The 24,197-nt window shown below is 37.1% G+C and overlaps 1 protein-coding gene across 1 annotated transcript in view; it reads right to left on the minus strand.

The window, feature by feature from the left end:
* The window catches only part of LOC128009701 (netrin receptor UNC5D-like), a 159,525-nt gene that overhangs the window by 48,351 nt on the left and 86,977 nt on the right, over positions 1–24,197 (minus strand). The window contains exons 2-4 of the mRNA XM_052592966.1: positions 15,687–15,902; positions 1,815–1,958; positions 1,476–1,579 (exon numbers count right to left, since the gene is read on the minus strand). Coding sequence (XP_052448926.1) covers positions 1,476–1,579; positions 1,815–1,958; positions 15,687–15,902 — 464 coding nt within the window. The remainder of the gene's footprint in view (positions 1–1,475; positions 1,580–1,814; positions 1,959–15,686; positions 15,903–24,197) is intronic.

A 24,197-nucleotide genomic window follows, 5' to 3' on the forward strand; every position in this document is an offset into this window, starting at 1 on the left:
TTCAAAGGTCTGGACACACGATTGGGAAGTGTGTCCAAATTTTTTACTATACTGTACTATAATATAGCCTACACATAAAGAATGTTGGCCGATACATTGATATCAGTTTTCTTTATACTCACTAATATCAGTATCAGCCCACAAAAAAACCATATTGGTCAGGCTCTAGTTTAAACTTTCCACAGTGCGTGAGTAATGCATGTCCTTTCGTGTGTATTCCTCTCTTGAATATTGACATCGCAAAGGCTTAAACTTTTGTGATAAAGCAGCACTGACCCATCAATTATACGGAGTGTCGTTCACATTTGTTCTCACATCATTGCACTTTTAGAATTTATAAAATGTTACCAGCCATCTGGCGACTGACAGAGTTTCATATACTTGTCAAAGCCGCATTTGGCACTTGGCGAGAAAGACTTATTAGCTACAAAGACTAGAAAAGACTCATTAGCTAGAAAGACTAGAATAGACTCAGCTTTGTGATCACAGAAATGTTTCAGAGCATTTCTCAGAGGGGGTGTTCATGAACATTTAAAACCACAAACATATTGTATTAGGACAGAAAGAGAGCAAGTGAGAGAGTGTCAGCATCCAGCATGCTGGTAAATTAATGTATAAATCTTTGCGCTCGCCCCCTCACAGCTTGGATTTAAATTTTTCATGGCGGAGGTGTGCTGGAATGGACCTGATCACCAATTTCTGGTCTGCACACTACATTATTCAGTAGCCCCTCTTAAATCGACTTAATTTATATTGACAAAGTACTTGAAAGGAGATTCTTTTCTTCCAGTACTTCCCAGATTTCCTGTGTTTCTGTCCACCGTGCTCTTGAAGTGACAGATCCTGACAGAGCTCTTCCATTTCATCACTGAATCATTCATGCATCATTCAAGCATTGGTGGCTGCCAAGAATCAAATTCTACTATAATCACACATATGTAGACAGATATTTTTCCTGCTTGTAATCCATGATATGTGGACCTGTCATTTTTGTCCCTTACTTGGCCCTTGACTGCACAAGAATGTGTATTAAACTGAAATCAATATATCGAATTTGATGACAACAGTCAGTGAACAGTCAGTTGCAGTCCTGTTTAAAGGGATAGTTCACTCAAAAATGAAATCCAGCCATCATTCCCTCACTATCATGTAATTCCAAATCTGTATGCCTTTCTTTCTTATCTTCATTTGTGTTCTGAGATATTTTGGAAAAAACGCCCTCTTGTTTTTCTGTGTGTGTGTGTGTGTGTGTGTTCCACAGAAGAAAGAAAAAGTTATACAGGTTTGTAACAACATGAGGCTATTGTAAATGTTAATACATTTTTATTTGTGGTCGACCTATCCCTTTAAGAACAGAATTAGTATAGATGTTTAAAACAACACTGATGCTATTTTCCAGCCAGAAAAGAGCATACACTGCCTTTCCCAGACTCCCTGTGGGAATGATGTCAGAGACCTGAGAGGATGGGTCTTACCTCTGCCATGGGCACTCCCTCTGGGGGACGGCAATGCAGCACAATCATGCCCTTCATTGGCACTTCGTTCCCTTGAGGATCCTGCTCGAAGTTCTTGCGGAGATCTGTTTCAAAAAAGATAAGAAGCAGCTATCACAGTGGTCAGAGTTTGATCCAATATTTGGCGTATTTATGCCAAATGCTTTCATCACTCAGCATCTTGCTCTCTCTACGCCCCTTGCCCTTCTTTTTTGCAAACTTGGAAAGGCAGAGCAAGAGAGCAAGAGAGTGCAGGCATTCTAAAAGGTGCTTTGGCCATCTGCTATTTCAATTGTAGGTCATGTTTCATGCATCACTCACAGGCTATCCTCACTGTGGCCTTACGGCTCTTTGAGGTTCCTAGGTGACTCCAGGCCACACACAGGCACCAGTAGTCTTCTGGACCATGGAAATCCTCCACCTGCTGCCTGGTAACATTGATCATCACTTCACGGATTTTCAGCCCTGTATAGCAAGAGACACAAAGCATGAACATCTTCATCTAAATTCACTTCAGGTCAATGCCCATTAAGTACTGACTTTCAGTGTTTGGTCACTTCAGTCAGGGTCCCTAATGGCAACTGAACGAAAGAATATACACTGGGTGTCAGAAAGATGAAAGGGTTTCAGAGTTCTGTGAATTCTGAGAATGAAGTTGAAAATTATCTTATGCACTGTCATTGTCATACGATTGTTAAAAGAACATTATTTTTGTAACAAAACTCACGTTTGAATTGTTGTTGCCAATTTCTTTAAATATGTAAACGTACTTTCAGACTGTGAGTCAGAACAGCCGGCATTGCAGTCTACTTCCAGGATCAGGAATCAGTCCTCCATAAAATGCACTGTACACATCTGACACACAGCATCTCCATAACATGGCAGCAGTGGCAATAGCGAGTCATCAAGTTACGCCTTCTTTCTTTGCTTTCACATTTGGCGGCATTATGCAAATCTTCCCACATTGTTACGTAAACTTGTGGGGGCGTGTTAGAATGAGCCATTTTAGGTATGAGTGGTTGACTCGTAACTTTCATAAAGAATATCTTTTTGGATTTGAGACTTTAGACTTTGCAACTTTACAGAACTTCTTTATTCCCCAAGAGCTTGTAACACTCCAAAGAAAAAGGAAAAAATTAAATCGCATCATATGACCCCTTTAAAAAATATCTATGACCAGTGAAAAATTAAATGGCTTCGGGTTGCTTTTCCCTTCACGAGCTGCCCTACATAACTCCAGTTCTCTCTGCTCCAAGTTTTTAGTGCAATACTAATTTTAAAAAAAATCTCTCCCTCTCCAACAAGTTCCTTCGTTGTTGTCTGTGCCACGGATCGTTAGCAAGATGAAAATAGCTAGCTGAAGTTGCATTAGCCTAAAAGCACAAGAGCCAGAAAGGCTTGTTACCCCGGAAGCTTCATTTAAGACAAATATCTGCAGATGCCATGGTCACAACCTAACCTTTCAAACTCTCAAATCTATATTATCATTGAAACTCTAGAGATGCAATTTAATGTTCCTTGATTTTCAAGGAAAATCCCCGCTGTGAGCCTAAAGTAAGTTTTTGCAGGTTTGTTGCATTAGTAAAGGCTTCCATTGTTATTCAGTTTTATCTTCTACCTGTTTCTTCAGTATCTCTACCCTACAAACTAAAAAATAAATAAAAATCATACAAATAGGATTAGAAGCAAGATGCAATATGTTGAGAACCATAACAAACAATCCAGACTGTTTGCTCCTCCACTTGAACATTCTCTGATATAACTGTAATCTGGATTGCTCCTGTACTGTGTGCCTCCTAACAATGCTGCAGGGACCATATCTGAACACTTTTACCAGATAAATATCAAATAAATCTGAAAGTGCCTGATAACTACACATGGATTATTTTTGAGGCTCAAAGATAAAACAATGTCATGCATTTTATGTAAACAGATCGGTTCAAGAAGGCTTAGCTCATTTTGAAAAAAAAAAAAACTTTTTCGTATGTGATTGGGATGAGCCCCAGTGTGGTAAATGAATTATAAGTCAAATAAAATAATGCTGACATTGTGTTTTGAATTTTGCTCTGGAAAATGGCCACAAAGAACCCCAAACAAACATGACATTTCTTGTTTGGAAGTGTTCCATTTCATATCCTCAGTTTTACTCTGAGAAACTATACAAGTGGGCATTGCAGTTCTCAATAAAATCTAAAATTGTGTTTGCAAGTTTCCAAAATTTGATAATAATCAGCATATTTGAGGGATTTCTGAAGGATCATGTGTCACTGAAGACCAAGTAATGGCTGCTGAAAATTCAGTTTTGCTATTAAAGGAATAGTTTACATTTTTTTAAATAAACTAATTACATTTTAATAATATTGCACAATATTATTGTTTTTTAATGGATTTTGCAGCCTTGGTGAGCATAAAGACTTTTAAAAACCACAACAACATAATCTTTAATTAGTTGATTCTAAACTTTTGAAAACTAGTGTATGTAGGTAATATAGGATTTCAGAACGGAGCAATCACACTTAGGTTTACGAGGAGAAATTAAATAGTTACTGAGGCAGCTAAAACAATCAGGGTCACTTTGAATGGTTAGATAGCGGTGCAAGTATCATTATACAAGTTGCATTTCTGGTTGGATGTTTTGAGAGTAAATATTTAAACATTAACAGGCCAGAATGGTTGACTGTGCTGTTAGGGAACAAGAAGGTTTTAAGAAAGAATTTTGTTTCTTTTGTGGAAGGGCTGCAGCTTCTCAGAGAGGGGTTTAGCATGCTGACAGTGTACTATGCTTCAGGGTTTAGCAATAGTAACTGCTGGACTGTCAGTGAACTGAAGTCATCTCTGAGCAGCATTCTCTATTAAAGCACCACTGCTCTAGCCAGGGCACCACTTTTGCAACAGATTCAGTTTGTCAATCAATTCAAGAGCTATTATTAACAGTTGTTATTGACATATATAAACTAATTAATAAATGTGACTAATAAATATAAAAATAGACCTTTTTCAAAACAAAAAAAAAATATATATATTTTTGTGACATATCAGGACACAACTTTGTATAATGACATGTGTATGACACAGGTATTACAAGGAGAGGGTGACTTATGAGGACATACCCCATGTCCCCATTTTTCAAAACGCTTATAAATCATACAGAATGAGTTTTTTTGAGAAAGTAAAAATTCACAAAGTTTCCTGTGAGGGTTAGGGTTAGGTGTAGGGTTGGGTGAAAGGCGATAAAATATACAGTTTCTACATTATAAAAACCATTACGCCTATGGGATGTCCCCACTTTTCACAAAAACAAACGTGTGTGTGTGTGTGTGTGTTCCATGGAAAAAAAGTATTCCTCAGAAAAAAGAAGGAAAACTAGTAAATTTCTTTAAAAGAAACTAGTCAAATAGTCATTCAGATAACCCACAGTCTAATCAATTTCAAAATGATGTAGTTGAGTGCATTCCTAATGACTCTGTAGGTTTTCTGAAATTCACCTTCTGTCATTAAAGATTTGAGATCATTAACATAACTTTATTTAACTAACCACATAATGACAGACTCTGCTGAGATGATGATACAAAATAAATGTTGATCCATCACATTCGGCACTTACATCTGCTTTGCCAAAATTGGATGTGATTCTTCCTTTAATAAATGAGCAGCTCTCAACCACTGTTGAAAGTAGTCTGGGAGAGCGGGAGGCGAAACTCTAACATCTCATTTAATCAAGTGCCTTCCTGATTTGGTTTTTTCCCAAAAATGAATGACACCGCAGAGAAAAAAGCAGACGAGAACAGCATGGTGTATCCTGCCTGTCCCACAGGCTTATTGATCATGAGAGCAGATTGCCTTCACTTCTGAGCTGACTCTACATGGTCCTGTTAGTCAAGAGTAAACAAAGCAAGACAGACACCTGTGTTCATGGACACTGAGATACACAGACATCATTCCCTAGCTGAGATGTTCCATCGACAGCATAGTGTGGAGGATAGAATTATGATGGTTCATAATCAAGCCTAATAGATGAAAATATGAGAACTATATTAAAAGGAGGCGGTCTTTCTCTCTGTTTGAAAGATTACAATTTTCGAGCAAGAATATTGACAGGTGAGTTGACAGGTGATATTCTGTAGAGACAGCTGACATGCTTTCATCTGTCAGCATATTTTTTTTTTTTACAAAGAAAATGCTGTTGACAGCAGAGGTGGGAAAGGGGTCGTCACTTAAATTCATGCAGCCTTGCGTAAATTTTCATGGGTGGGCCTCTCATCACAGAGCTCTACTGAGGAATCAGATCTGTGACCAATCAAATCAAATCACAATGTTACACACCGTAGATATCTGGCTCATAATACAATTAAAGTGAGATTGTTTCATTAGTGTGTATATATATTCAAAATGAATATATACTTCAATCCATTACTCAAGTTGATATTTCATCTGCAACTGACTGATTTCCTCAACCTACACTAATGTGGGATTTTATTGTTCTTGAAGGAGGATTCTTATTTTCAGTTTTATCAGAAATCATTCTAATATGTTAATTTGGTGCTGAAGAAACAATGCTTTTTATTATCAATGTTCATGACAGTTATTCTGTTTAATATTTCTGTGTAAACGGTAATAAAAAATGTTTTATTCTTTTGATGAATCAATCTTTTAAATGTTTTAAGGTAATCTTTTAAAATGTAAAACATTATAGATGTCTTTTCTGTCACCTCTCATCTATCCTTACTGATCTTTTCATCAGCCCATGTTCTTCCATGGAAATCAAACCCATGACTTTGTCTGTTGTTAATGCCATGTTTTAAGACAGTGGTTCCCAATCCTGGTCCCAGAGAATCCCCAACACTGCACACTTTTGATGACCCTTATCTGACACACACATTTGTGGTCTAGGAGTCTTCATTAATGAGCTAATGAGTTGAATCAATTGTGTTTGATTAGAGAGAGATCTAAAATGTGCAGTGTTGGGTTTTCTCCAGGACCACTGCTCTGAGAGTTGAATTGCAGACACCCCTAGTGGAAGAGTGTGAGTTCTACACTTCAGAATCTCATTTGCCTTCTGGCAATGACCAAGATGGTCAGGACAAGGCTTAACTATGTCAGTAATCTAATTTTATTTAGTTATTTATTTAGTTAGTTATTTATTTCATATTTTGGTCTCCTCAAAGCTTTATTTATTATTAGCTAATCCTGTCTGCCTCAGATGCAACATTTGGCACTACCATGATACAATTTAAGGGACAGAAGCTGACAGGACGCCGCAATAATTTGAAGCTTTGGCTCAACCAGTATTGGATCTACTAAGTATGTGCTTCTAGTGCTCTGTGTACAAAGTACTGTTAGATGAAAAGATCTCTGTAAGGCTTTTTGAGTGACAGCAAGACCATAGGTATGCTACATCAATAAGAGCTTAAGTTTGCAATGCTAAAATAAATGCATCTGAGATCCTAATAAGACATTTAGATCAGTGACATATAGTTCTGACAGCACAGAATATGAAAAGCAGCACTCAAGAAGAATCACAGTTTTAAGTTCACAACAGAGTCGCATCAATCAACAACATTTGCAAGTCACTTTTAATACGCTTTACACCGGATAATGCTTGACTAGCTAGACTCAAAGAAAGCTGCTTACATTACATGACAGCCACAGGGAATGACTTTAGTAGTATTTAAGTGTTTGAACTGACTTAGAACAGAACATGGCACAGCGAGAATGGTGTAATGTTTCGTTCCATGTGATTATTGCAAAGGCTTCCAGCAATTGATTTGTAGCTTTTGTCTCCCCTGGTGTAGTGAGGAGAGATTATTTCAGCACCATGGAGAGTGACAAACAATGGAGAACCAGCAAGTGGAGCTGCTGCAGTCATACAGTATTTATTGTATTCCAAGTCAGATTTTTTCAGTTTTCACTTTCGTGAGAATTTGGACAGGACAGTAAATTCAATAAAAGTACTTCAAATAATGGCATCTTAGCACCTAAACAACCAGCAGGACTGAAAGTAAACACGATTTTCTCCTCCTTATCCTTTTCCTGAATGACTGAATCTCAAAATAATTTCAATTGTGACATCAGTGTAGCATGCTATACTTAAATTAAGCGTGAGATTAATTTCATATGAATTAACAGACCTAAAGGAAAATTACAACTTTTAGAGAATTATTTGTCATATACAGAAGTACAATGCTGATTCATGATAAAGAAAACCTTTGATTTTTGAGCCAGACAGATCTTTAAATGTAAGTTCTGTAAAGAAAATATCTTAGGAAATTAAGCTGCACAATTATTGTTTAAAAAAGTGTTTGTCTAAAACTGCCACTGGTAATTCTATTTGAAATAAATGAATTGAAACATAAATAAAAATATAAACAAATTGATATATAAATTAATGAAAATGCACATATAATTAAATTCAATGACAAAATAATGAATATAAATACATTTTATTAAATCATTAGAAACAAACAAAAAAACAAATAAATATGTGTATTTATTTTTATATACACACATTCATTTAACCAATTTTCTTACTATCAGCAGATATTCAAACAAGGAGCTACAACCCAATTGTGCCCTTGAACAGAGTATTTAACCCTAGCTTGCTTCAGGGGGATTTTCCACATAATAAGAGTTGCTTTGAACAAAAGCATCTGTTAAATGACCACTTGCATTACTAATGTGGACATTTACTGGATGGGATTCCAAAGGTTGCGTTCTTCTCTGTGGGTAACAGGGCATTTCTCAACTAACTTACATAACATTGGTGTGACCTCCTCCGAATGACTCATCTCACTGTGTGCATGTGTGTGTTCTTGAGCTCACAGTGGCAAATGTGACACTTAGCTCAAGGGGTAGAAGCTTAATAGCACATTAATGTCATCCTCCATCACACGCTCATGTACTCCCCACCCGCTCTGCAATGTCTGTGTGGCAGCTCCCTCCAGCATAACTCCAAATAAATAATGATCAAAACAGCCACACCACAAAGTGCTATTAAAGCGATGAAGGGAAGACTTCAAGAATTCAAAAATAAAAAATGACCTGAAAGACATAAATATGCACAAAATATTCATGGCAGTTTCTGAAATAGCCCTATTGCGTTCAAGGTTTGAACTCATTTACTTCATACTCTTTCCTGATGAACAATTACAGATCTTTGAACTGTCTTTTAAGTCTTAAGAGAGATCAGAAATTATAAAACACAGCTAGTTAGAGTAACATGTCCGTTAGGTCACCGTTTTAAGGTTTGGCAGCAATTAAAAATTTAACAGCCTTGCTCACGAATATTAATGACACACTGTTTAGTTCTAAGTGATTGTTAAAAGGTAGGAATCAAAAAGCAGCTGGTAGATTAGGATTACTCCTTGTTGGCCGAGTCTTTTACTTGGTCTTAAAGTTGTCTTCGCCAAAAATAGCTCTTAAAACATAATGATTACCTCACAAACAGGAAGCACTAACTTAAGTTAAAAAAATAAAATGACAGGGACATGTTCCTTCCAGTTACATGTTTGCTTTGTCCATGCTATTAACAAATCAAACAAACAGTCTGCAACATGAAAAGGACCGATTTAGCAAATCTAATTTAAACTTGTGATTTCACATAATATTTTCCAAACTTACTAATTTTCCAAAGAAAAAAGTAAAAACAAACAAAAAAAAACTGTCCCGTTGTAGTCCAGACATGTATGTTGCAGTGCGGGTGTTGTGTGTGCAGTTGTCTGTGATAATGCTATTACAGGCCCAGAAAAGATGAACATCAACACTAAAATGCATTTGTGTTAAACGAAATGAAGGGTGAACCCCTGTACTTGTCCTCTTTCACTGCCTTTGCTTTGCAGTCAGCTCCCATTTGTTGTACTGCACAAGTCCTTTCTTTCTCTTTTTCTCTGTCCTTCATTTGCAGTCAGCTTCCATCTATTGTAGCGTAAAGGCACTTTCTCAGAAAGTTTTTTTTTGCCCTGTGCTGTCGCTAACAGATGTCAACACCATATCACATGTCAGCCTCTGACACACCACAACTATACTTGCAGTGGTCAGTTGGCTCCTCTTCTGTGACAGAAAGCTGGACTGAGCTACATGAGCAACAACTGCCCTGAAGTTTTGCTGTGTGCATTCACTGCAATCACTCTGAGACAGAGGAGAGAAAAAATTAGTGTAAATAACAGAAGCGACAAAGTAACAGGATTGGTGCTTAACAGCACTCGTAGCACTAAATAAAATACTTCAAACTTTACAATCAAACTTTTTTTTAATGCGGAGATGCCTCAAATCTGAACAAGTCAGAAAGAGAACAATATAACAAGCAAAAAGTAATGTCTCGGTAACGTATGATAATCATAGTTCCCTGAAGGAGGGAATGGAGATGCCACGTCGGTGACCGACGAAAATGGGATATCGCTTCGATAGACCAATCTACTTCAAGTGTAAACTAAACGAGCCAATGCACATTGACATGCAATTATTGCATCCAGCTGCCGCTGATCACAGCGTGAGTATAAGAAGGCAGCAGGTGCAATGCATGCCAGGTTTTCGCTGAGGAGCCGAGCCGGAGACCCGGCAGCTGAATGGTGGTCCCATCCTGTGGACACTGCAGACTACCGGTCTGCATGTTTAATTGAATGGTGACACTGAAGTATAAATGAAAAACGACGCATAGCCTATGTAGGTCTGACACAGAAGTATAAATCAGCCCAAAAATGAAAATTTGCACATCATTTACTCAACATCATTTCATCCAGGATGTAGATGAGGTTGTTTCTTCATTGGAACAGATTTGAATGTGACGAGATAATTTTGATTTGAAGTAAGAAGACAACAAGGAATGAATTTTATAATGGTGCCATTATTATTATACTGCCATTATTATGAACTCTTATTTTGGTTATTTTTAGTGATGTTTAAACTCAAAATACCTTGACGTTTTCATCAGCTGTTTGAACTCATTCTGACAATGCACATTCAGGATTGGTAGTGGGCAAAATGATGTAATTCTACATTTCTCCAAATCTGTTGTAATAAAAAAACTAACTCACCAACATAACTATTTAAAGCAGAAATTAATTTTTTTTTTTATCATAAACACCACAAGGCAGAGAAAAGAAAGCATGCAGACACAGTGCCAGAGGAAAGATCTCATCATTGTTGTCACTGCTGCCTGGTCGCCAGGACTCAAGGCCTTCACTTCGGGTATGACGGGGACACAAAGAGTCCATTATTGGGTCTAGGCAGCATCTGAGCCCTCTATAGTGTTTGGAACTAGCCTGGATCTGCCTTTTTCTATTTGCCCCTTATCTATAGACAGGAAGCTAAATTCTCATATAGTTTCTGGTCACATTCAATATGATTATTTCTCCACCTACACTTATGAACAGATAGTTTTTGGTTTATTGTTTTTTTTTTTTTTTTTTTTTTTTTTTTTTACCACAATCCACAGGTTATACTCCTAAATGGAGTAGTATGCGGGCCTTATTTGTGTGCTGCTGCATAGAGGTTTCAGCTTGTCATTTATCAATAAAGGACAATAATAGAAGCACAGCAAACAGTGCAGCAGTCGTTTCTTTGGCAAAGCTGTGATAAATGACTAAGCGGAGGATGATTTTTCATAAGATGGTTATGCTCTATAACTGTCCTCATGGGTTGATATTGCAGAGCTTGGAACAAATCAAATCTGAGGTAGTCCTCCAGAATGGGGTTCGTCAAACACCTTTGAAAATTTCAGATCTCTTCCCAAGTCAACACTGAAGAATAAAAGTAAAAATTCTACAAGTATTTATATATTGTTTCCAAAGCAATATTAATGATCATGTCAGAAGAAAAGCATGCATCTTGCTGTTATACCAGTCACTGCAAGACCAGCATAAATGAGGTCCTTTTCAACTCCCGCTGAGCTATAATTCAACCGAGCAAATTATTGAAGCACCAGGGAAGCTCAGTAACTAGTCTCATAAACCACATTCATCACTTTAAGGGCTGGATTATTAAGGCATTCATTACATCAGCAACTGATTTGCTGAGGCAAAAACCATAAGAGCATATCATTAGCTGATGTATTAAACATGGTTCTGTCACTGATAATGACACTAATGCAAAAAAATATTACATTGCATTGATAAATCCATCCATCCATTCATGGAATTTTGGTAATAATGGAATTCATACATCCGATCACCACCACTTCATATCCCATCATCCATTGCTCTAACTGCACACAGCACTCATTGCACACAGCTGGAACAAATCACATATTCACTATAACACTCAATCAGATCCCTTTCAATCTGCTGTGTATTGTTCTGCATTTATCACTCCCCAAGTGTTAGCTGTTTTACTGAGCCATTCCTTGTTTCTCTGTTCCGGTTCAGTCTCTGTCCAGTCTTTTTGTGTTGCCTTGTTGTCTGTTCCCTGACCTTCTTCCTGTTTATATTGGCTTACGCTTTAGTCAAGCCCTCTGGATACTGTTCGCCAATCGAAGACCCATGCTAGCCCTAGGAATATTCTTTGTCTTGCCTGTGCCATACCTGTTTGCTGTTGTTCCACTCTGCCTGTGTTTTTAATAAAGCTTGCACATGGATCAGCATGCCTCTCGTCTCGTCAGCCCAGTTACAGAATACATGGGCAAACAAAGATCCAGCAACTTTACATGTGGACATTTGCCAGGTATGGACACTGCAAAACTATTATTAGCCTTAAAGCAGGGCATACCCCCGTTTGAAGGCTATATTCAAGAGTCTCTGGATATTGCGTGTTATTCTGATTTGCCAAACTGTGTACTGATAGACTTTTTCTGTGATGGAGTAAATAAACCTTTAAAGTCACGATTAATCTGTGAAGGTCCCCGCTCATCTCTCGCTCAGTTTATGGATTATGCTTTGTTGACTGCTGGCTCCTTGTTTACAGTGGGTGTCACGGAGGAAGAACGCGACACTGTGTCTTACAGAAATGGCGGATGTACTAGAGCACGGTCACAAAATGGCAGACACAACAGCGCCTCCTCATATTACAACTTCCTTTCCTGAGTCAAGTCAAGTCACGGCTGACCTTCACGAGTCAAGTCACGGCTGACCTTCACGAGTCAAGTCATGGCTGACCTTCATGAGTCAAGTCAAGTCACGGCTGATCTTTCTGAATCACGTCACAGTGCAGCTGCTCATCCGAGTCACGTCGCAGCACAGCTGATTGTCCCGAGTCACGTCACAGCACAGCTGATCATCCCGAGTCATGTAACAGTGTAGCTGATTGTCACGTCAATTTTCTAGAGCGAAATAGACGCGTGTAAAAAGCACAAATTTAAAGCGAAATTTCAAGCACCTGAGGCGAAATCCGCTTCTTTTGGGAGGGGCAAGTCCTAGCAGGTTGTCTGTTTGCAAGATGGCTGATGTTGAAACTTGCTCATGGATCTGCATGCCTCTCGTTTTGTCAGCCCCATTACAGCTTCACATTATTATTTTAACAATAATAAACAACTTGGCTCATAAAAATTTCCATTTTGTGTGCCGAAAAAAATTAAATAAATAAAATAAAATAAAGAGACATTTTGGGGTAGGGCTTTTATAATTTTTTGAAAGTCTCTTACATACGCTTACAAAGGCTGCATCTATTTGATAAAAAATCTGTAGTGCATAAAGCACTATAGAAATAAAGGGGTTTATTTTGTGATAATATCAAGCTGATTGCATATATCCCATTTAATCAAATAGCTTCATAATATTTAAATACAAAAATGGACATGAAATAATGATTTGAAAAGACAAAGATTGAGTGATACAAAAAACAAATACATAAAGGAAAACAGTTGCTTGGAACTACAGACAATTACACAGTATGGTCATTATTCAAAAACTATATGACTGCAATTAGAATTAAGTTTTGAATAAAGCCATGTAATAATGATTATTACAATGATATGGATGGGCCTAAATGCTTACATATGCCCTATTTTTGAGAGTGGCTCACTATAAAGGCTACCATGGGCACATTAACTGTCAGTTCTTACCAAGTTTGACAGCAAAAGCGTCGCACTTATGGAATGAAAGCAACAGTATAATTGTACTGTAATATGAACTTTATCTGCAATAAAACAGTTTAATTTATGACATTAGTAAATTAATAAAATAAAAATTACAAATTTCTGACATTACATACATTTTCCATTTTATCCATATTTGTGCCTGGACCAATCCGAGAACATTTTTAGAGAAATATCAGTTGATGTACAATGGGAAAACTTTAAATTAATTAAAGATTTAAGTTTGTCAGCCATTTGTTTATTTATGAAGAAGAAATCAGCAATATTTATCAGCTATGAATGTGACAGACCCTTCTACTGCCCTTCTGTTTACTATTTTCTGTTCCCAACACAAGCCTGAATGAAAAACAAAACTGACTACATGATCTTAATTTGTTGCCACAATGGCACAATGTAAAAGCAATAACTGACATGCATTGGCTTCTGTCCAACAGGTTTAGACTGGTAAGTCTTGATCTTCACCTGTTCTAAACTCAAGGGCAATGTGTTGCTGCTTATCTGTATGCCTGGTAAATAAGAGATCTTATCTTCCACTTGCAATGACACTGAAGACCCATGCTCTAATCAATAAAATCCAATTCTTTGTAGATCTGTGGCTCTGATTAGCGTCCCTCTAATCCAATCCTCATTTTTGTCATCCATTATGGTGGCATGGTGGGGTGCTATAAAGGATGTTGTTATCACTGGTTATGAGTTTAGCACTGATGCTGGCAATGTGATTGGCCGAATGGAGACTTCCTCTGGCTCTTCTAATTGCAAATCCACTTGGGCCCAGACTGATACATTTCATCGCCTTGGCAACACTGCAGGCAGTGAACCTGGTAATGGGGGAAGTATATTCTCAAGGGAGGAAATTACTGCTTTCCATATTGTAGCTGGACAGAGCAAAAGGGGAGCACGCAATGGTGAGCAACCTGTCCTAAAATCTGCTGTAAATCTACTGTACAACAGATCGCAAGCTAGATAAAGAAACAAAACTTTTAGTGGAATGATTATGACATTCAGAGCCTATTGGAAGCTATTTCACATATAAAATGCAACGGTTAAGGTTCTTCATTTAGGACCACTGAACCTGATTTGATTTGTAATAGTATGATGAAACTGTGTGCAAGGATGTGTGATATGCAAATGCTCAAGGGTACAGAAAGAAGGAGCAAGAAAACATGTTGCAATGTCTTGAGCATGAAACTGAGATCAGCAAGCAAAAAATCTGTTATAAATCAACTGGGTAGATCACCAGATGAAATCACCACCAAAACAAAAAGTCATCTCATTCTTTATTGTGGACAAAAAACACAGGAAAGCTGCAAGGTGAAGCTTGCCAGGCAGATTTCTGAGCATATTATCAATGTAAAAGCAGAAATTGAGACATCTTGAGATGTTCGTTTCAGTGATGATTCTCAATGTAGTGTCTTCTTCCTGTTTTTTAGCTATAACAATCCAGCACTGACTGAATACATCCATATCAGAATATGTATTTAAATAAATTCGTTGTTAAAGCAAATTTTTGTGAAATATCAAATCACACTGTTTGGCAATACATCTACAGAATGTGACATAGTGACAAGCAAGTTTGCCTAAACTTCTCTGACTTTTCCCATATGTAGACGGGAAAATAATTTGTTGTGATTTTTCATTGTGAAGCTGAATAAAAAACAAGTGTGTAAAAAGGACCACAACATATTACAGTTCTGAAACACAACAGCCATAGTAACCATAAAGAGTCTCAATGTTACTGTATCATGACAGACATCAATATAATATTGCATTGACAAATCCCCCCAACCATGAACTTTATTTATTCATGAGAACTTCACATTGAGCATCTAAATCTTGCCTGTGATGCAGACTAACTGGGAAATAACCAGCTGTAGTGTGAAGATAAATTCTGAAGCAATTTATGGAATAAAATTCTAAGACTACATAACAGTGAATACATTTGAAAAAACATACCAAGTAACCAATTAAATGTCCTTTTATCATATATATTCCTGGCTTTTTTAGAACAAAAAATCTAGATGAGACAGAGGAAAAAGATCCATTAAGGACCTAACAGATAAGAGATTTAAGTGTATTTAAACTACAGTTGAACCAACAGGCTTTTATGGACATACATAAAATAAAAAGAAATGATTAGGTGGACGGCAGCAGCAAAATCATATGTGTCTTACCAGTGTTATGGTCTATGTACTCATTTGAGGTATGTTGGTTCTGATGGACCCATTCCCCATTACATTTGAAGAAGATCTGCAGGGCAGGAGTGGCACGGCAGCGCAGCTTGATTGGATTATTTTTGATTATGTAAGCATCCTCGGGCTCTTGCAGGAAGTGAGGTAATGTCCCACCAACGGATGACAGAGAATCAGCAAGGGTATCACTGACGGCTCCTGTGAAATCAATCAACATGTAAGAACTGAGCACAGTTTTCTAGCACATTTATTCTGATTTTAAACTCAAAAAATCTTAATTTTATGCCCATTTTTGGATCCTTGAACATCCCAGACACAAAAGTTGCATGTGTACCTTTGTGCTTAATTTTATTTTATTTTTTTAATGAAAAATTATATCACAAACTTTGAATCTGATCTATATTTAATACAGCTTCAGGTTTGTAAATATGCTGCTTTTCCTCTGGGAATGTTCTCAGCTTCCCATTGATTTAAAACTGTGTGCCAAAGAGACTATTTCACTAAAACAATTCAAACCATTTTCTACTTTAAAAATGCATTAGCTTTCCCTGAGTGCTTTTGTGATGAAAAGAATAAAATTATTTGGAAAAGAGTGCGACTGATTGATTTGTGTTGGACTGATGAGCTAAAATGCATATCAGTGCAGAAGAAAGTGAGAATGCTCTTCCTTGGGCAGAGTGTTCTTTTTTTCTTCTATCATTCTTTTTAAAGAATAAAATAGCAGGCACACCAATAGAGATGGAGAAAAGACACAAGACAGGGGTGTTAAGGATGGAGGGAAATTAGAAAGATTTTATTTGGAATTAATTACTTGAAAGCCATTTTAATAATTGCCAATACCATCTTTGACACTCTGAAATAAAACTCTCCACCCATTAGCGCCCAGCCATTTATAGTGGGGATGCAACAGTCTGGATTTTTGCACCTGATACTGAGAACAGATTTCTTGTCATGGGGACTGGCCTATACCAGTGCCGATTCTGATGCTTCAAGCCCTTTGTCTTTCTCTTTCTTTCTCTCTCCGGATGCTCACCAGTGCAACTTATTGTTCCCTTAAAATTATGTATTTTCTCAGTTTAAACATTTGATATGTCATCTATGTTGTATTCTGAAACTTCCACATCATTGCATTATGTTTTTATTCACAATTTGTATAGTGTCCCAACTTTTTTGGAATCGGGTTTGTAAATGCATTCTGATTATTTGCAGGTGGGTCATTGGTGGATAAAATAATCATATTTGATGCAAGTATTAACTAAATAAAAAAAACGTGTTTTTTCATCAGGCAGATGATATTGTGTGTGTGTATGTGTGTGTGTGTGTGTGTGTGTGTGTGTTTGCCTGATCAGTTGCAGTAACAGAAATGGTGACATTCCAGATAAAGTTTGAAAGGACTAAAGCCTGTGTTAATGCTACTGAGTAGGCTAATATGGCCAAAGAAGAAATTTTGTTTTACAAATAAATGTTTCTTCTGTGAGTGAGTAAACAAGATGATTTTCACATCATTTTGAAGCAAAGATTGTAGGCTTCAAGCTCTAGGTTTGACAGTCTTGTGAACAAATGTTCTGTAAGTTTTATGACCTTATTTCAGTGACTTAACATTTTTTTGTTTTTCACTAACCACGCATAAACTTTGTTTTCTCAAAAACAAAATCATGTACAGTTTGTACTGAATACAGTGTTTTCAGACTTAGCCACTTATATGTTTAGAAGCAACTTAAAAAAGCACAAAAGTCAGGGCATGTCAAAACTTCTCCAGGCCCCCAAAACCCCTAGTCCTCAGACATCAACATGTGCACACGTGCTATCAGCACCCGGTTGATGACGGAAGAAATGACTGCTCATATTCCAACATACAACATTCACATTGAACAAGAATGCATGGTTTGTCCACGTTTTTTTTAATTTATTTTTTTTATCAATTTTGTTGTAATGTCTGGGAAGCCAAAATGCGTATCCATCAACAGAAACATATATTAGCTGAACCCTGTTTGTTCATGCATTAATTGTGCAGCCCTAGAGGAAACTAGTTGACGTAATTAATCATGTTATCTGCCTCGGCAGTATTTATTTCAATACAAACTAATGGAGGGTGGGTCTCTGTCTTGATCGGGGGGGAAAGAGGGATAAATGAAAATGACACAGATATATAGTTTATGTAGGAGCTGGAAGTATTTATTTTGTGATTGGTGCTAAAACGTCATCTGTACGAAACACCATTGTGTACGGAACATGATGTTACCCAAAAATTTCCCAAACTTCATCTATTTCAACTGGGGAAAAAGTTCCAGGGATTCACATCCTTGCTCCTTCGACCATCCCACACATAGGTGACTCTCACTCGCACCAACTGTTACACTCCTCGCTACACACAACTGAGGGAGTCCTGCACTTTCCGTCCTTGAACTCACATAAAGAAAATCTCTGCATACTGTAGGAAAAAGATACTGATAACTACACATTATTTAAGGCTATTTCTATTCATTACGACATTGATATATGTACTGTTGTAGTCAAGTAAACTTAATTAACTATGCTTCCACTTTTGTGAGCCTGTGCACTCCTCTAAACTGTCTGGGTGCTGCACTGCTCTCGCCGTTGACTGCTTTCTTCTTGTTTCTTTTCTCAGTCTCATACATGCTGCACAAGTTAGCCATGCCAACTTATTTACATGCCACGGTATACACAGAATAAAATTAAAAAAAAAATCTGTTAAGGTTATATACTGTCATTCCGCCCAGCCCTAGTTCATTTTATGCACTTCCAAAAGCTTGGTTGGGAAAACAAATGATTTAACAAAACAGGCCTGTAGCTTCAGTCGCATGCCATCATGTCACTTACATTGTGTAAAACCATGAATATCCACTGAATTTTATTCCCATGATAAAGGGATAAATAAGGACAAATTCTGCTGTGCAGTGTTGCAGATAGGTCTGTGACAAGATGAAAATTGTATCATGAGCTGAATACGACAACATCACTTCTCTCCATTACAGGGGGTCAGTTGTAGAAAAGGCAGCTGTAACCTTTGGATATAATTCTTTATTCTGTCTTGTAGATCTGTATTTGCTTGTTTTCCATTCATGCAAATATTTGCCCTCAACATCACAAGGTATTTCTCTCATTTACATTGTAGTATTGGAAGTACAGCTCCCTATGAGTAGTCTGGTCCTTCCTTTTAGTTTTACCAGCAAAAATCTCCCACATCCGTTGCACAAATTTCAGTGATGAAACAGACAGCATCATACTAAACTTCAGCAAAAAAAAATAAGATGAAAAAACAATAAAATCTAGAAAACATTTCGAAAAATGTAAAAGTCATTAGCAGAAACTATGTGAGAAAGAGTAGATAGATACATAGGAAATATTATAAGAAAGTAAATGGAACACAAGGTGAAGGTTAAAGCCAATTCTTATTAGTATGATTATGTTTTTGACCTGTTGTTCTGTCATCTAAATGCAAACCTGTATTGATCTGTACAAAACTAATACTATTAGTACAGCAGAACGGCTTACAAAAGCCCCTTTACATTATGGGCCAATAGGTGAATGTGCGAGATAACTTTGTACTTTGACTTTGTCAGCATATATTTAAGTAATTACATGACTAGTGACTGCTGTTTTAACAATGGAGGCAAAGGCATTTTAAAGGGATAGTTCATCCATAAATTAAAATTGTCATTATTTATCTACTTGCCCTCAATGTTTTTCCTGTCTGCTTTTATTTATTTTTTTGTTATTTTCTTTCAATGAAAAACAAACAAAATAAGATTTTTTTTTCAACTCACTTGAACAATGATCCAGTCAGAGAAATTCCAGATTTAACATCTCTCCCAGATTATAAGCAAAAATATACCAAAATTTCAGTACATTTCTCATAAACAACTTTTCCACACACAACTTTAGCATTTTTGTCATTTGCATGGGATAATGACATGAGGATGGGTAAATAATGTATATCTGACTATCCCTACAGTTAATCTTCTAGGATTTAATCCACATCAAGACAAGTAGCAAGACAACAATACAGCTGACCATCATAAAACACAACCCAGTTATAAACACCATTCCATGTGGAAATTTAATGAGTTACAGTAATGAAGTTTAAAAGAATGAGAGTGTGTAGAGGTTAATAGACCCATCCATGTACAACTTTAACTGGGTATGAGTTCACAATGATTCCCAGAGTGCTAATTGTTGGCCTTATCCTTTTAGCAGTGCCTGCACACTTACTGCAATAAAAGGTAATAGATAATTTGAACAATTCATGCTCTATAAAAACAGCAGAGCCAATTCTTGCTGCTCCTCCTATGACAGATGAGCATAAAGATGAGTCCTAATGACTCTAACAAGCAAGTCATTCATTTTCTCATTATGCTAATTAATTTTAAAGGGGTCATATTATGTTGCTAAAAAGAACATTATTTTGTGTATTTGGTGTAATGCAATGTGTTTATGCGGTTTAAAGGCCAACACCACATTATTTTCCATACTGTACAGTAGGGCTGTGACGGTATGGGATTTTTTCTTACCGCGGTGATGAAGCAACAAGAATCGCGATTTGGCGGTTAACCGGAACCACCCCCCCCCCCCCCACACACACACACACACAAAATCCTCATGCGGCTGCATCACACACTGAGGAACGCATGCAGCTTGTGATGGAAATGATTACAATGGAAATTAATAATTATAACGCAGTATTCTTTATTAACAAATAAACAAATAACAGTAACAGTTATACTAAATGGTAAATATTAATAATTAACTAATGATTAGGCTAAAATTAAACTTTCTTCTTAATAATTACAAAGCAGTATTCTGTTATAAACTAATAAACAAATTAAGATTTATATTAAATATTAATGGTTAACTATAGGCTAAACATGAACAACCTTTTTTAAAGTGCAAAATAACAAAACAAAAAGTTAACAAGTGTTTGTCTGTTGGGCCGCTTAAGTGAATCGTGCTGCTGCTTTTATTTTTCCGTCTTCATGTTGCGTGACAGGAAAACCAACATGTTAACCTTGTCAGGTTTCAGCGAGGTTCTTAACGGGTTGACGATGTTGCCAGCCGCACTGAATACACGCTCCGATGAAGCGCTCGTAGCGACATATATTTTCTTGCCACTTTTGACAAACGAGAAATCGAATCGAGCCTGATTATCCCACCACCAGGCAAGCGGATCAGAGTGCAGATCGAGGGCTTCCTCCTGCCAATACCTTGTGACTTCAGTGTCTGCACGGATTACTTTTGGAACCGGAATGGAGGATTGTGCTCTTCTCATTCCAAGCAGGTCCGCAAGATTCTTTTTTTTTTTTTTTGGAGGAGAAGATGGCGCACTTTCTCCTTCTCCCTCTCCAGCCGCAGCGGCACTCATTGCAGCTTCTCCATCCCCGATATCACGCCGCTCTTCGGGCATTGCCAGCATCTCCTCCAGGAGCGCTTCTTTAACGTGATATCGTGGGTTGATGTCCTTGTATCTTGGGTCAATGAATGAGGCATTTACCAATAGTCGCTGTGTTGCAGGTGCACTATATTCTTTATAGCGCTGTCAACGGTTATTGCCTGTACCATATGAAGTGATAGCTACGGGTAGGCTTATATGCAATTAAAATCTAACTAACTCCAATGGTTTAAGTTACGCTAATGTGTTTTATGCCCGTGTTTGTGTGTATTTAATTTAACATTATCTGTAAACATTACAAGTACTGAAACATGGCTAGCAGTTAATTAAAAATCAGACACACAAAAAAAAAATCCCCCATATGTTTAATGGACTGTCCCTCCCTTGCTCAGGATGCAGTCTTTTTCCCCAAAAGCCCTTGAACATAGGACTCGTGGAAAAAGTGAATTATAAGCAAAGATGAATGTGTTTATAGTTCAAATCACACATCATATGCAGTCCTGTAACTTTCAGCAAAAAAGAAAAAAAAAGTGCGGGGATGACCTCACACCGCGGTAGGCATCTCATTAATGCGGTATTGCGGTGATGCGGTTATCGTCACACCCCTACTGTACAGTATTGTTTCTCTTCTAAGCCCCACCTTTCTGAAACATGTACATTTTTACAAAGCTCATTGGTCTGAAAGGCGAGATGAGCTCTGATTGGCCAGCTATTCAGAGCTTTCTGATTGACCGAATACCTCAAGCATGTGACGGAAATGTTACGCCCCTTAACATACCATTATGCCGTGTCCAGGTGTTCTAAAAAATAATGCTACCTATCAGATTATGCTACCAAAACTGCATTTATCCTACTGTAAGGGTAGGTTTAAGGTTGGGGTAGGTCAGCGGTTCTTAATTCCAGTCCTTGCACCCCCCCCTGTTCTGCACATTTTGTATGTTTCTCTTATCGCTTCAGACATTTGTTCTTTTCAAACGTAAGGGCCCTGCGAAGTGGACAACACAGGATATTCCACCTTGATTTCAGTTCAAAGCGAACGTATATTTTCCATTCAAAGTGCATTTGAAGTGTGCAAGATGTGAATTTAAATTGTATTCATTAACAGAGATATAAGATGTCACACTTGTCCATATGTGAAGACGTTGCGCAACGCAAATCCATGAATGAATGTTCTGAAGTGAGGTAAACTATGGAGTCAATATAATGCTGCTTACATATGCCAAAAAAAATTGCAAATTAAAGTACTGAGAAATTAAATGTGCTTTTTGCAAACAAAAATAAAGAATTGCAAAACATAAATGAAACAGCGATACATATGCAATTCATATTTTCAATGGCCATATCTACTCATTTATTTGCAACGCTGCTTTTATTTTGTGTTTTAGTCTAGTTTGAGCTTTCGATACAGTTTTCCCTTTGCGCTTCATGTTTCTGCGAGTCTCATTTTCTGGCACTTTTTCATGTGGGGGTGGAGTCAAGGGACAGGGGCGTGTACAACATGCCAACATCGGCCCGAGATGCAGTTCACTGATCCAGGTCCATGATGAGCAGAGGCTTGCGAGTGGATTGGTTTCCTCTATTTTCATTGTTAATCTGCAGCCTTGCCTGTACACTCTTAAAAATAAAGTTGCTTCACCATGCCTCAGAAGAACCTTTTTATCTAAAATGTTCCATAAAGAACCTTTAACATCTGAAGAACCTTTTTGTTTGACAAAAGGTTCTTTGTGGTGAAAGAAGGTTCCTCAGATTACAAAAAGGTAAGAAAGAGATGGTTCTTTAAAGAAACTTTAACTAAATGGTTCGTTGTAGAACCAAAAATGGTTCTTCTATGGTATCACTTTAAGAACCTTTTGAAGCTCCTTTATTTTTAAGAGTGTACCTAGTGAGTTTAAGCATTTAAGAAAGAGATTACTTTATTATTCTTTCTGAATAACTCTTCCTTATCCTCCACGACACAAATACGTTTGTATATATTTATAGCATTTTGGAACCAAACTCTTTAAATATATACAGGTGCTGGTCATATAATAAGAATATCACCAAAAAGTTGATTTCTGAATTTGGGATTTTCCTTAGTTGTCAGTTAATCATCAGAATTAAAAGAAATAAACATTTCAAATATATTAGTCTGTGTGTAATGAATGAATATAATATACAATTTTTACTTTTTGAATGGAATTAGTGAAATAAATCAACTTTTTGATGATATTCTAATTATATGACCGGCACCTGTATATAAATTATATATAGAGATTACCATCTAAATCGCTTGTGATGTTTCCTTGAATGCATTTAAGACTTGTGTTTTAAAAACAAGTGATTTAAAACCATTAAGTAATCATTAAGCGCAATAAGCAGTCATTTTTGTATATAAGCGCACTGTCTGAGAGATGTCTAAATGCATACACCTAAAAAGTGCACGAAAAGATATAATATTTTTGAGGTCGGATGATTTTTGGCATTTTGAAATGAATCCTCTTTTAAACCATTACAGCGTACAAAATAGGGCTGAAACGATTCCTCAAGTAACTCGAGTAACTCGATTACAAAAATTGATTGATGCCTCGAAGCATCTTTTAATTTATTTTAAAACTCACGTCATGTTCTTTCGCAATGATTTTTTTAAATGTGACAACGCATTTACGTCACCCACAAAGCGGAAGAAATCTCATACTGCAAGGAGTCAGCAGTGTTTTGATTTGAGGGTGTGGGCAAACGTAAAGAGAACGTCGTGGTGTGTGTCTATTGCAAGATAGGATTGGCATACCACAACTAGGACCCTATGATTTCCGCGATGCAGAAAACGCGGGGGAATCGCGGAATACAGTCATAAAAACAGTTTACAGTTTAACGCAGAATGGCACGGAATTTGCCACATTTTGAATTAATTAATCAAAAATAGGTCATTGCACTTACATCAAATCACAATATGGACTGAAATCTGTAAATATTAAGCCGGAACAATCTATTTAAATATGAATCCTGCATGTTCTGCATGTCTCTGTTGTAGCAACAATCACTTTCTGGGGAATAATTAACTCAAATTAAGTGAATATTCATGAGTCTATGAATATAACGTGCTTATT

This window comes from Carassius gibelio, chromosome A5 (assembly GCF_023724105.1).
Source record: "Carassius gibelio isolate Cgi1373 ecotype wild population from Czech Republic chromosome A5, carGib1.2-hapl.c, whole genome shotgun sequence".
In the NCBI taxonomy this organism is placed as follows: Eukaryota; Metazoa; Chordata; class Actinopteri; order Cypriniformes; family Cyprinidae; genus Carassius; species Carassius gibelio.